General features: G+C 43.8%; 1 protein-coding gene across 1 annotated transcript; it reads right to left on the reverse strand.

Moving 5' to 3' along the window:
• Positions 1 to 9,955: 9,955 nt before the first annotated feature.
• LOC147980468 (protein ULTRAPETALA 1-like) lies at positions 9,956 to 14,276 on the reverse strand. The gene is made up of 3 exons (XM_087547684.1): positions 13,284 to 14,276; positions 11,493 to 11,817; positions 9,956 to 10,457 (listed from the first exon to the last, which is right to left on the reverse strand). Exons 1-3 carry the CDS (start codon positions 13,486 to 13,488, stop codon positions 10,283 to 10,285), a joined length of 705 nt encoding a protein of 234 aa, XP_087403810.1. The 5' UTR covers positions 13,489 to 14,276; the 3' UTR covers positions 9,956 to 10,282.
• Between the last annotated feature and the right edge of the window lie 283 nt (positions 14,277 to 14,559).

A 14,559-nucleotide genomic window follows, 5' to 3' on the forward strand; every position in this document is an offset into this window, starting at 1 on the left:
GTTGCTATCAATATTGTTGAGTTTGGTTCACTTTTAGTTTGAAGTTAATAAAATTTTAGAAATTTTTCACAGGAGGAAATATGCTTAGGAAAATGTACCAAGGTGATCCTTCAAGGAAGCAAGGACCCAGGCTCGCAATGCACGATGCCGACGAAGAACCACCGAGGGAAGCTCAAGTGCGGGCTTGTGAATGGCCTTCAGAGGACTTTATGGATCGAACAGGAATCAAGGAAGAATTTAACGCATATGTGCGTAATGCTGATCTTGAGAGCTTCGAGGCAGACAAATGCCGCCAGTACTACTATCTCACTGATTCCTTTGTGAGGAGGTTTGAATTTTCATTGTCACACAATTCTCAAACTGCCCTATTTGGTCTCTATGAAAATTCTTATACTATGGACTTAGAGGATTTTAACACTGCTTGCAAACTTCCACAATGGGGTAGTCCTAATGAACCTCGCAAATCTGAATTTAGGGATTTTCTTACTAGTATAACTGTGGGGGAATCTAGAGACATAACACAAGCTACCATAGGGAGCATTCATTTTCCTGCTATACATTATTTTGCTCTCTTCATAGGTAGGTGCATAAATGGTAAGGATGGAGCATGTCACATGTGTGTCCCTGATCTCAGTGTTCTCAGGAGTGATGTATTAGAAGATAGACATTATAATTTGGGAGCCATTGTTGCATGTAGGTTGCATAATAATAGATTTAGTGGAGATTTCTTTGGTGGAATTTATGCAACCCGTCTAGCTAATTTTCTTGGTGTACCCATACGTGGGTATGATATTGAGTTGCCTCCTGTTTATTTGGATTATGAGGCCATGATTCGTCATCAGTTTGTTGAGAGGAACGATCAGTTCCTCCAGTATTGACTAATCTTTGACAGACGACGCACCTATCACGTCGCTCTCCCTACTCCTGCTTTCTTTGACTTTCAGGCAAAAGGGAGATATGTTATAACCAGGGAGGAGGCGGACGAGTATAAGAGGAGGACGGAGACAGCCCGTCTCCAAGCGGCAGCTCATGAGGCAATAGCTACTGCATCTCAGTACGACCCCAGCTACAACTTTGGATATCCGCCAGGCCAGCCGTGGCCATAGACCAACTTAGGCCAAAAGCCTAAGCTTGGGGGAGTACGTATTTCTCACCGACATTACATTCACGTTCATACACTCATTGCTAGTTGTCGGTGCTCATACTTTTTCATTGTATCATCCATGCTAGTTTATTTCCCTTTTTATGCCTTCTTCTTGTGTGTTTAATAAACCTTCATAAAAACAAAAAAAATTAGTTATAGCTTTTAATTAATTTACTTTCCATGCTTGTAGTGGTAATTAAAAAGAAAACCTAAAAATATTTCTCGTTCTTCTTTTGCTTATTGGGAGCTTTCTCGTGTAAATAGTTTTATTTCTTTTCTTTCCTTTGGGGGTCGAGAGGAGAAGACCATAATTAAAATGTTAAAGTGGCTCTTATATGCATTATCATTGATCTGACAAAGAACCCATATTACCTTGTCTTCTCTCTTGAATTGAATGCTTGCAGATTCTAGCTTAGTCCATTGCACGTGCACTATTATTATTATCCACACTATTCGATCGTGCAAGTGAAATGCAATAATGATGATTATATGATGAACTTATTGAGATGAGAAAAGCTAGTATGAACTCGACCTCTCTTGTTTGTGTAAATATGATTAGTTCATCGTTCCCGATTCAGCCTATTATGAATAAACATGTTTACACTAACAATTAGAGATTATAGTTGCTTATGCCATGCTTAATTAGCTAGGAGCTTATAATGGTTTACCTTGCGTGCCAACATGCTATTAAAATGGTTGTGATGTGGTATGATAGGGTGGTATCCTCTTTTGAACGATTCGAGCGGCTTGACTTGGCACATGTTCACGCATGTAGTTGAAACAAAATCAACATAGCCTCTACGATATTTATGTTCATGGTGCATTATATCCTACTCATGCTTGCATTCGGTGTTGATTAATTTTAATGCATGTTCATGACTATTGTCGCTCTCTAGCCGGTCGCTTCCCAGTCTTTTGCTAGCCTTCACATGTACTAAGTGGGAATACTGCTTGTGCATCCAATTCCATAAACCCCAAAGTTATTCCATATGAGTCCACCATACCTACCTATATACAGTATCTACCTGCCGTTCCAAGTAAATTTGTATGTTCCAAACTCTAAACCTTCAAATAAACATTCTGTTTTGTATGCTCGAATAGCTCATGTATCAACTAGGGCTGTCTGTATCTTCCATGTTAGGTGGGTTATTCTCAAGAGGAGTGGACTCCGCTCCTCACTCACGAGAAAATGGATGGTCACCCAGATGCCCAGTCCCATGCTTTCTGCAAATCAAATCAAAATAACTGCAAACAAAACTCCCCCGGGACTCTTTTTAGTTGGAGGCACTCGTTGTTTCGAGCAAGCCATGGATTGATGCTTGTTGGTGGAGGGGGAGTATAAACTTTACCGTTCTATTTGGGAACCGCCTATAATGTGTGTAGCATGGAAGATATCGCCATCTCCTGGTTGTTATGTTGACAATAAAAGTATACCGCTCAAAATATTATTCATCTCTATTTCAAAACCGAGCTCTGGCACCTCTACAAATCCCTGCTTCCCTCTGCGAAGGGTCTATCTATTTATTTTTATGTTGAGTCATCATCTTCTTATTAAAAAGCACCAGTTGGAGAGCATCGCTGTCATTTGCATCCATTACTGTTAGTTTACATTGAGTATGACTTGACTGGATCTCTTTTACCATGAATTATAATGTCTAGTCAGTCCTTGATCTTTAAAAGTGCTCTGCATTTATCTTTTGCGGTCTCAGAAAGGGCTAGCGAGATACCATCTTGTTATATCATATCATGATTGTTTTGAGAAAGTGTTGTCATCTGAGATTTATTATTATTGCTCGCTAGTTCATTATGCCATTGATATGAGTAAACATGAGACCTAAATGTCATCGTGAATATGGTTAGTTCATAATCTTTGCTGAAAACTTGAATGCTGGCTTTACATATTTACAACAACAAGAGCAAACAGAGTTTGTAAAAGTTCTTCTTTATCACTTTCAGTTTATCAACTGAATTGCTTGAGGACAAGCAAAGGTTTAAGCTTGGGGGAGTTGATACGTCTCCGTCGTATCTACTTTTCCAAACACTTTTGCCCTTGTTTTGGACTCTAACTTGCATGATTTGAATGGAACTAACCCGGACTGACGTTGTTTTCAGCAGAATTGCCATGGTGTTATTTTTGTGCAGAAATAAAAGTTCTCGGAATGACCTGAAAATCAACGAAGAATTATTTTGAAATATATAATAAATATTGGAAGGAAGATCCACGTTAGGGGGTGCCCCACCTGTCCACGAGGGTGGGGGCGCACCTGCCCCCCCTGGGTGCGCCCCCTGCCTCGTGGGCCCCCTGACGCTCCAGCGACCTCAACCTGGACTCCATATATTCACTTTCGGGGAGAAAAAAACCAGGAGAAGGATTCATCGCGTTCTATGATACGGAGCCGCCGCCAGGCCCTAAACTCTCTCGGGAGGGCTGATCTGGAGTCCGTTCGGGGCTCCGGAGAGGGGAATCCGTCGCCATCGTCATCATCAACCATCCTCCATCACCAATTTCATGATGCTCACCGTCGTGCGTGAGTAATTCCATCGTAGGCTTGCTAGACGGTGATGGGTTGGATGAGATTTGTCATGTAATCGAGTTAGTTTTGTTAGGGTTTGATCCCTAGTATCCACTATGTTCTGAGATTGATGTTGCTATGACTTTGCTATGCTTAATGCTTGTCACTAGGGCCCGAGTGCCACTTTGCTATGCTTAATGCTTGTCACTAGGGCCCGAGTGCCATGATTTCAGCTCTAAACATATTATGTTTTCATCAATATATGAGAGTTCTTGATCCTATCTTGCAAGTCTATAGTCACCTATTATGTGTTATGATCCGTTAACCCCAAAGTGACAATAATCAGGATACTTACCGGTGATGACCGTAGTTTGAGGAGTTCATGTATTCACTATGTGTTAATGCTTTGTTCCGGTACTCTATTAAAAGGAGGCCTTAATATCCCTTAGTTTCCAATAGGACCCCGCTGCCACGGGAGGGTAGGACAAAAGATGTCATGCAAGTTCTTTTCCATAAGCACGTATAACTATATTCGGAATACATGCCTACATTACATTGATGAACTGGAGCTAGTTCTGTGTCACCCTAGGTTATGACTGTTACAAGATGAACCGTATCCGGAATAATTCTCCATCACCGATCCATTGCCTACGAGCTTTCCATATATTGTTCTTCACTTATTTACTTTTCCATTGCTATTGTTATCATCACTACAAAATACCAAAAATATTACTTTTGCTACCATTACCTTTTACTATCATTGTCACTACTATCATATTACTTTCCTACTAAACACTTTGCTGCAGATATTAAGTTTCCAGGTGTGGTTGAATTGACAACTCAGCTGCTAATACTTGAGAATATTCTTTGGCTCCCCTTATGTCGAATCAATAAATTTGGGTTGAATACTCTACCCTCGAAAACTGTTCTGATCCCCTATACTTGTGGGTTATCACCCCCCCTCACTAAGAAAGGGGGGCGCCATTTCCACTTGTGCCCTTGTGGCCCAAGTTGCCTTCCACCTCTTGCCCTTTTAGGCCCGTTGATATTTTAAATGTTCTAAATAATTTCAGACCATTATATATATATAATTTAACATCCCCGAAAACATTTTCCACCCATATATAATTAATTGGTAATACCCGGTATTACCCGATATTCACCTGACCCGGAAACGCTTTCGGAACCTCTCGAAACTATTCCGGATATTGATGAAACAATTCCACAAATATATTCTCATCACTGCCATCGTACTAACACTCAGCAGATCGTGATTACCTTAAGCTTGTGACCCTGTAGGTTCGGTAAATCATAGACATGAATGAAACTCCTTTGTTCAATGACCAATAGCGGAACCGTGGACATCCATATTGGTCCCTATGATTACACGAATGATGTTCAAGTGAACCTTTGGTTATCATGTGATGTTCCCTTTGCTTCGCGATACTTTACAAAACCCGGTGTGCATCGGCATCCTTCAGAGTCATCACCATGCTCAGTATACCGTTGCTACAGTTACCAATTTTGTTCTTCTTTCTCGTTGACGTGTTCAGGCATACCCGTGACGTAGTCACCTATGTCTGGCCAGACGATGATGGATGTCGTCACACCGAGGGGGCCCTAATAATATATCTCCATCATCGGAGGAGCAAATCCCACTCTCGAGTTGTCCGGTCACTTGTCAAACTTTCCTGTGAGCCTGAAAATTGTCGTTATGATCACCTTGTTACAAATGACGTTTGAGCAACCCCAAAGCCCACTATCCAGTAGGAACTGACTGAGACACTCTCGTGGTATGAGGAACTAAAACACATGCTAACACTCCGTGTTATAACAAATGATTTCAGACGATATGATCACATAGTATAACAGACAAGTATTGGGTCGATTCAATACGATCGTTCTTCTAACGTCATATCCTCAGTGTTGTTTTAGGACTATCGTTACACTTAACGATATCATAAGATCCGGAAAACATGATCACCAACAACACTTGAGCTGGTCTTAGAGGCGAGACCGGGAACCTATTGTTTACTGTTTATCATTTCACATGTGCATATGAGTTTTCCACTGAATTGCATATTCCAGGATCATAGCAGTTATAGCATGAAATGTAAACTCTTAGTTATGAATAACGGAAATATAATAATACAATATTATTGCCTCTAGGGCATATTTTGAACAAGAAGCAATACAGTAGATGTAAGTGTTTCCCTCAGTGAGAACCAAGGTTATCGCACCAATAGGAGAACCAAGCAAATTCCCTTTGACAACACCTACACACACAAAAGCAAATACTTGCACCCAACGCGGGCAAGAGGGTTGTCAATCCCCTTGAACTCGCTACTTGCAAGGATTAATTCTGATAGTGATGGATAGATAAAAGGAGAAGTAAAACAAAAATAAAGAAATTGCAACAAGGTATTTTTGGTTTTAATAATATGATAAAGGTAGACCCGGGGGCCATAGTTTTCACATAGGTTTATCTCTCGAACACATAGCATACAGTGGGTAAACAAATTACTGTTGTGCAATTGATAGAAAAGCGCATAATTATGACGTTATTCATGGCAATGACCATTTATATAGGCATCATGTTCGTGACAAGTAGACCGACTCCTGCCTGCATATACTACTATTACTCCACCAATCGACCTCTATCCAGCATGCATCTATGGTATTAAGTTCATAACAAACAGAGTAACGCTTTAAGCAAGATGACATGTTGTACACAAAGTAAACCCAATCAATATTGAATAAACCAAATCATTTTACCCTTAATGGAGACAATACAATACGTGCCTCACTACTCCTTCTGCCACTAGGTGAGGACACCGCAAGATTGAACCCATCACAAAGCACCTCTCCCACTGAAGATAAATCAATCTAGTTGTCCAAAACAAACGGATAGATCAGAGAGAAATACAAAGCTATAACAATCATGCATAATAAATTTCAGAAAAGACTCAATTACTTTCAATGAATAATCTGGTCATAAACCCATAATTCATCGGATCCCAACAAACACACCACAAAAGAAGATTACATCAGATAGAACTCTAAGAAGATCGAGGAGAACATGGTATTGAAGATCAGAGAGAAGAAGCCATCTAGCTACTAGCTATGGACCCATATGTCTGTGGTAAACTACTCACGCATCATCGGAAGGCAGCGAGGATGATGTACAAGCTCTCTGTGACCGATTCCCCCTCCACCAGAGTACCCAAAAGGCCTCCAGATGGGATCGTAGATGAACAAAAGCTTGCGGCGACGGAAAGTATTCGAGTAGCTCTCTGTTGGCTTGGGAATATTTGTGAATTTATAGGGTTGGGATTAGGTCAAACGGAGTTGTGTGGGGCCCACGAGCTCAGGGGGCGTGCCCTGTGAGCTCGTGGCTCTCTCATAGCTCTTCTGGCCTCCTCCCGAAGCATCTAGGGTCCCTTCTGGTCCAGAAAAAATAACAGTAAAGTTTCATCGCGTTTGGACTTCGTTGGTACTGATTTTATGAAAAGCAAAAAAACAGGAACTGGCACTAGGCACTGAGTTAATAGGTTAGTCCCAAAAAATGATATAAAATAGCATATAAAGCATCCAAGATTTATAATATAATAGCATGAAACAATCAAAAATTATAGATACGTTGGAGACGTATCAGTAATCATAAGTAGGTTGTTTGTTCAAGTAATCATACGTTGGAGTATCGCTTCTGTTTTTTTGCCACGACTTCTAGGAATGTTCATTCATGATAAATTTTTGCAAGCACATAGAACATTTGTCAAAGGTTGCCACAGAAAAATCAGAATTTGTTTTATTTTTTACTATTTTTTGATTTTACTGTTTACGAGGAGCATTTGAGCTCGAGTGCAAATACTCCGAGTCCCGATGAACAAGGGAACCTTCTAGAAGAGAAGCCCACCAACTCGTTGGATGCAGCTGCGAGGAACAAGATTTCAAAAGTGCGCAACAAAAGTTGGAAGATCCAATTCAAAGAGCGACGCAATCATATGAAGGCATGGACTTTTTAGTATCAAGTGTGTTGAGCATTAAGGAGCCTTTGAACCAAATGGTTCCTAATGCAGTTAGACACACTAGGCAAGAGGAATAAAAGGCATTTATTGGTTGCAACATTCCTACTCAAATTGATATACAGCCGCCAAATGATGCTCATTCGGTAGGGAGATGTAAAAGAATAAAGAGAGAAAAGGAATTGAATGGGGGAAACAAAAGAGAAGAACAAAGAAGCCAAAGTCAAGGTCACACGCTTGTGCAAGACGTGCAACCTAATAGAGTTTGATGATAGTCGCAATTGTCCAACCAAAAAAGTTCAAGGAAAAGAAGCCATGAATGTGCAAGGCATGCTTCCAAATGGTGCAACTTCATAGAGGAAACTCTTGTGAAAGGCAGAGCTTATTAATACCATTTCATTAGTTTTATTTAATTTTTAATCTACGTACGTAATGGATGAGAAATTGTGTTTATTCTCCAATTTTTGTCCTATTTCTATCACATTTGATGTGTTTGTAATTACTTCCGAGTGGTTTATAGATGATGCGAATTCCAGTAGTTTATGACGGTTGGAACTTTTTTCTTGTTTATGAATATGAATTTGAATGCACATGCACTGGGTTTCAAAGGGGCGGGTAGCTTTTAATCCATGGATTCTTTGAGATGCTAGCTACTGTTACATGTATTAGGTGAAGAAGCCTTCAAAATAAATTAGACTGCAACATTAGAGTTATATTACATCATGTAGTATGTGAGAAACACCTCAATTGCCAATAGGAACAAAGTTAAAATGAATTGGATATTTTTTCCGCCATTTCCATTCACATCAGCTGACATTCATTTGTTTTCGTAATCCAATAATCACCATCGATAGGCCTCCACATTCTAAACTCTGAAGCTATATGTACACACCCAACTGTTTGTACAAGTTCACAATCCACATTCAGGAAGTCAACCTGCAATTATCACAGGCCTACATCAATCAAGAAGGAAAATTAAGAGACATGGTCGACGTTGCTCTACAAAGGATCCTAGGTTGTACTCGCCGCCCACGCGAATCTGCAACCAGACAGTGCCATCAGGTGGAGGGTCAAAGATTACGATCTAACGAACGATGATGACTGGCTGTAGGGATGCACGAGGGTTGCTGGATGCATAAGATACAACGCCATGTTTAGTATGTTCATCATGATCAACACTAGCGAAGCAATGTTTATGTGTGGGGAATCGCCCCCCCCCCCCCCCCCCCCCTCTGGGGGGATGGGATTAAGGGAGGCATAGATGAGATATTTCATAGCCTTTGGCCTCTCCAATACTTGTATTTTGTGTCCGCCATTGATGATTTGCCTACATCTTTTTTTGATTTAAACTTAATGAAAAAATGGCTCATATATGCCTCATTTGGTTTATAGGATATATGGTTCTAAAGCGAAAAACAATGCAGGATTTCTATTCCTATGTAGGATTGGTTCTTATCCTTCATATCTCAATGGGAAAGAAATATTAGCTCAGACCTATGGGAAAATTCCTGTTGTATGAACGTTTTTTTTCCTATAAGAACTGAGATACGTGTCATCTCATTTCTATGACTGTCTTTTTTTTCCTGTAAGAACTGAGATGTGTGCCATCTCATTTCTATGACTGCCTTATTCCTATGAATTTCCTATTGTATAAACCAAAGGGAGCGGCGCGGTACCCTATGAAGCGCCTGGCAGACCGGACCTTACGCAAATACAACGTGCAAAAGATGGCAAGCCGCCGCACTGGATCGAGCACACGGCTCGCCACCATATCGCATGCTAGCTACGCCTCGCTTTCCTCGGCCGCAAAGCGCGTAGCACTCTACCCTATCGACCAAACAATCACCAGGCGCCATCCTACGCTCGCTGGGCCATGCATGTCAGTTTTGTCGCCTCTGCCCTGCGCGCGAATCTCTGGCCGGATCCACCACCACGCCCATGCAATGCAATGCATGCCACCTCCCATCGCTTTCACCGCTGCACGTACCGGCCACTGCTCCTCGTCCACAGCCAACTCGGGCGCGCGGCCTGTCGCCTTCCCAAGCACCACCACGGACGGGGCGCCAAACAGGGCAGGCACTGCCGCGGCGGGGCACCGCACACGCACAGGGGCTCGCTCCCCCGGCACTGTGCGCCGCTGCTCGCCTCCGACCGCCCAACAGTGCCCGCCGCACGCCCAGCCTGTCATGTCGCCGCCCCGGATATCATAGCCATTTTTCCACAATAGGCATGCGCCTTGTTTGCCACACGTTGCATGCATCAAAGCGACGAGATTATACCGACAACACAGAGGTGCATTTCAATGTAAACAGTTGGTGAACGGTATGCGGTAACACCAGGTACTACTACCGACTTTGCCTCCCCGGGTGGGTCTTATGGAAACGGAAGCAAAGCGAAGACACGGACGAACGAACGAAACAACAGAACAATGTTTTCGGAATCGGAATAGGGTCCCTCCCCTCCCCGGTGATGTGCCAGGGAGGAAATAGCTACGATGCCTGCCCCCCTCCGGATCGCCATGGGCGAGAGGGAGGGGGGGTGGGCCTTCTTAGGTGTTCTTAACGAATGCAATGGAACGAATGGCGGCTGGGATGATCATCCTACTCCTTGGAGTTGCGGTAGAAGTCGACGCAGGTCTGGCATCCGCAGTCGGTGAAGCGGCACATCTCGCACCCGAAGCACACGCACTTCTCGCAGCCCGCGCACGACGCCGCGCGGGAGCAGCCCTTGAGCACCTTGCGGCTCCCTCGCTCCTCGTCGTCATCGCAGGTGACGCTGGTGGAATCACAAATGCATACATATCATGAGCCACAAGTCATGAACTGATGCCAGCGAAAAATAATGGAACAGCATGACTAAGGTTATAATTTAATATGGCAACCCTATCCAAAAAGAAAGGAATTGTCAAAGTAAACTAGGCAAAAATGGTTCAATTCGATTTTCTTTTTAAAGCCAAACAAGAAAAGAAAAACAGAAGAGCTACAAACACCTTCAACCATCCCTGATAAAATTTCATATATGATGATATTATGCCAGCGGGCAAAGTTAAGAGATACAGTAATATCAATGATGGTGTACTGTAGTTACAGGCCACACGAATGTGCAGACAACTGACAATACTGGCAACAAACTTACACGGCCATGCTTTCACAGCATGTAATACAGGCCAGCAGTCTCTGGTTTCAACTTCCTAGTTCCTACGGTACAATTCTGAAAGTATTGGATTTTACTTCTCGAAAAAAGTATTTCATTTCTGTTGCCACTCATGTGTACTGTAGTCAGAAGTTGCAAAAAATATTTGGTACCACAAGTATGACATTTTATCAGCTTGCAGCGGCCTGCTGCCACAGCAGGCAGTGCCAATAATACCACGGGTGATGTACCTGCTGTTTGGATTATTATTCACTAGGTGTCACTATCCTTGTAACTCTACCGGCAGAGACAAAACAACCTATTTGGGAGTTTGTTTGGCACTCAACATCAGTTTCTTGTTGCTAGTCTTACTGGAGAACAAGGGCGACAATTCTTTATGTTAACTTGATTGCTTCGGCGCTCTTAATGCTTATTATACTGTGTAACCTAATGCTTTTTGGTTAGGATTATCTGGTCATTCTCATAGCTGCTATCATAATATATACATTTCTTGGGCATGAAATTGATATGAACTAATTAATATTATTAGTGGCACGGTGGATTTCTGTTGAGTGCCAAACATGAATTCAGAAAGATGGCACAGAGGAAATAAATGTACGCTACAACTCAATATTTTAAACTAGACTATCGATTAACATAATTGGTTGCAACACATACCTGTCAGCCGTCAAATTTGCACATGTCCGGTTAGGTTTTGCAAGAGCATCATGGTAAATACGGCACTCTTCTTTGGTCCGAAGACGAAACCTCCTCTCCTTGTCACATCTTGTACAGCGGATGAACTCATCACGGTGCAATGGGCGTCCATTACGAGTTCTGTTCGAGCCATTAACAGACTTGTTTGACAGGTTGTAGTATTTGAGAAATTCCGTCTTTCCCAGTGGAACCTTTTCTCCATCAATCATGACCCACACGGTGTTCCTCCACTTTCCTGCAGTCTCCCTTCCAGAGTGCTTCTCAAACGCTGAAGGAGTCAGCTTTTCTGAATTCAAGGTAAAAAACATCAAATGACAATTATCCTGAATAATTATGATAACAGAAGTTCAAAAGTATTGTACAAAGCAGAATAACAACCTGCACGACGGTTTTCTGCGACGAAACACTAAACAGACAAAATTACAGCGTATGGTCATCTGTGATGTCACTCCAGCAAAGATAGCACTTATCAAGTTAACACAAGTAATTTCGTAAGAGGTTGGGTGCTGTTTTAGCAAGAAGCACCCCCGCTGTATCTACCCAGATCAATAAACAACTTACTGAAGGCCGCCGTCATAACTTATTGGCATAAGGAACTGCATATTTTGAATGCAGAGCCTTTCACCTTTGTTAAATCACACATCAATCTAGGTTTCATAAACAAACCCTTAAAAACTGGAAGGTGCAGATGTAGATCAAATAGGATACAGCAAGTCGGAACTCGTAAGTGATGCCATCTTTTTCTGATGTTATTTCACACATTTCTTCCTTCAAAATTAAGCACCAGGCTAGATCAAATAAAGACCTACATTTGATGAAAGGATAAGAGAATTGTTGCTTAACTTGTTGAACTGCCCTAGAGACATTTTCAGCTAGAGACCTTTTCAGTTGAAAACACTGAACTACGTATGCAGACTCTGAACTCATACGAACGTATAGATAATGCAAGATGACCTACAGTACAGAGTACAGTAAAACCCTCGATGGTACCACAATCATGGTATCCTAAGTTCGGTACGGATACACTGAAATACAGATATGGAAAACCAAAGGCATCATCAAGATATGTCAGAAATAAACGTCAAAGTGATCAGGTAGAACAGAGACAGGAGCAGGCCTCCCATATCCTACCCAATGCAAACAACAAGCACCCAAAGGATAGACACGGAAGGGCATGGCCTAAGCAAAGCACAATCTGATACTACATGCAAAACAAAGACCTCAGTCAACATAAACAGAGAGAGCAAGAAAGTGTGGCATGTCTGAACTGCGTGAACAGAGAGGCAATCCGATCATCGGCAGCATGCAGACAGTACACGAGACAAACTACGTGCGTTAGGTAAGTACCACGGAAGAAACTCTCCCATGTTACATGCGCTAGAGGACCTGCGGCACGAAGGTTCGCATGTATAAACCGAAGGAATGATGCAGGCGATATTAACCCCAGAGACCGGCGACTCAGACGCGCTGGAGATATCCTGACATTGGCCAGAGCAACAATGACAATGCATGGGCGGCGGCGGCAGCATGGGTACACCGAGTGGTAGTAGTAGTACTGGACGGCAGGCGACGCCGGGCGCGAGCGGCGCCCGGGCGCATGTACCGGCATTGCATGCAGATCGAGTTAAGAAGCAGCTTGACCAAAAGACCAAACACCGTCCGTGCATTAGCATCGATGCACGGACATGAAATCAAGAAAAGAAAAGGAAAAAATAGTGACCGGACGTGGGCGTATGGTGGTGGGCCACTGACCTTCGCGGCAGCCGGGCGTGCAGTCGCAGCTAATCTCCAGCTCGCCGGACGGGTAGATTAGGAGGCGGCCGACGGCGTCGCCGTAGCGGCGGCTGGTGCATCCGCACATCATCTCCACGAAGCCCTCGCGCAGGCGCAGCCCGCTCACTTCCCGGAGTTCCTCCTCGCTGAACAGCGCCGCGCCGCCTCCGTTCGCCGCCGCCATGGCTCCGACCGAGGACGGGGACCGCCTCAACCACTCCGGGGAAAAGAAAACACCAGAAAGCGATCTGGCCTGCGTCAAATCAAGAAACTGCCGGACGGACAGCGATCGAATACCGAGACGGGGCGGATCAAAGTAAAAGGAAGTTAGGCGAGTAGGTGGACAGGAGGTGGAGATATATAGGGGGGCGGAAGACTGTGGAGAAACAAGAATCGAAGCGGCGCCTTTCCACGAGGAACCCCTGCGAATTGGGTTCCCACCAAATCTTGACGAGGGCGGTCTCCGAAGGGGCCGACGAAGAATGAATGCAAAAGGCGGCTGCTTTTGATCCGAGGCTACGAAGAACAATGAGCAGAGGCGAGGGCAACTTCTTGTCTCTGCAACAGACGATTTGGGGGAGAGTCCAGATCGCCCAAGACTACCCGAAAAAGCGGATCTGGGTAGGGGGCGCGCAGGCTTCAAGGAATGCCTCCTTCCCCAGCTCCAGCCCTCCCGACGGCTATGGCTGCCGGGGGTTTGGAGAGGGAGGGGAGGGCGAGGTAGGGGTGGAGAGAGGGGGAGGTGGAGGAGGATAGGAGATGGAGCTCGGTGTTGTGCGGGTGCCGGCCTTTTAACCTATGGACGGATGGGAGGATATCTGTGTTCCTCTCTTCTCCACAGGCACTCCATGTTAGATCAAGTGTGCTTACACTGTTTCCATTATTGCTAGTTAGAGCTGTTTATTCTACTAATTAGGATTTCAGAATAGCCAGAAGAAATTCATTGTGTGTTAGAACAATTTAGTGATGACATGGTTAACTAGTAATTGCGAGAGGAGGGGGCGGCGGCGGCGGCGGGTCGGCGGAACCCTAGAGTTACCAACATGACCTAGGGCAAAGGTCGGTCCTCTCGGGTTTGTTGGGCCCGCATATAGGGCTAGCCCGGTTGTGTTGTATGTGGTCCATTAGGAGGCGCACTACTCTCTGGACCCGCGTATGGGACCGTTATGTAGGCCCAGTACTCTCTAGGCCTGCATACGGGATCTAGGGTTATCCAGCATGACCTAGGGCAAAGGTCGGTCCTCTCGGGTTTACT

Source organism: Triticum urartu, chromosome 3A (assembly GCF_056163025.1).
Source record: "Triticum urartu cultivar PI428250 chromosome 3A, HENAU_Tu73, whole genome shotgun sequence".
NCBI classification, from domain to species: domain Eukaryota; kingdom Viridiplantae; phylum Streptophyta; class Magnoliopsida; order Poales; family Poaceae; genus Triticum; species Triticum urartu.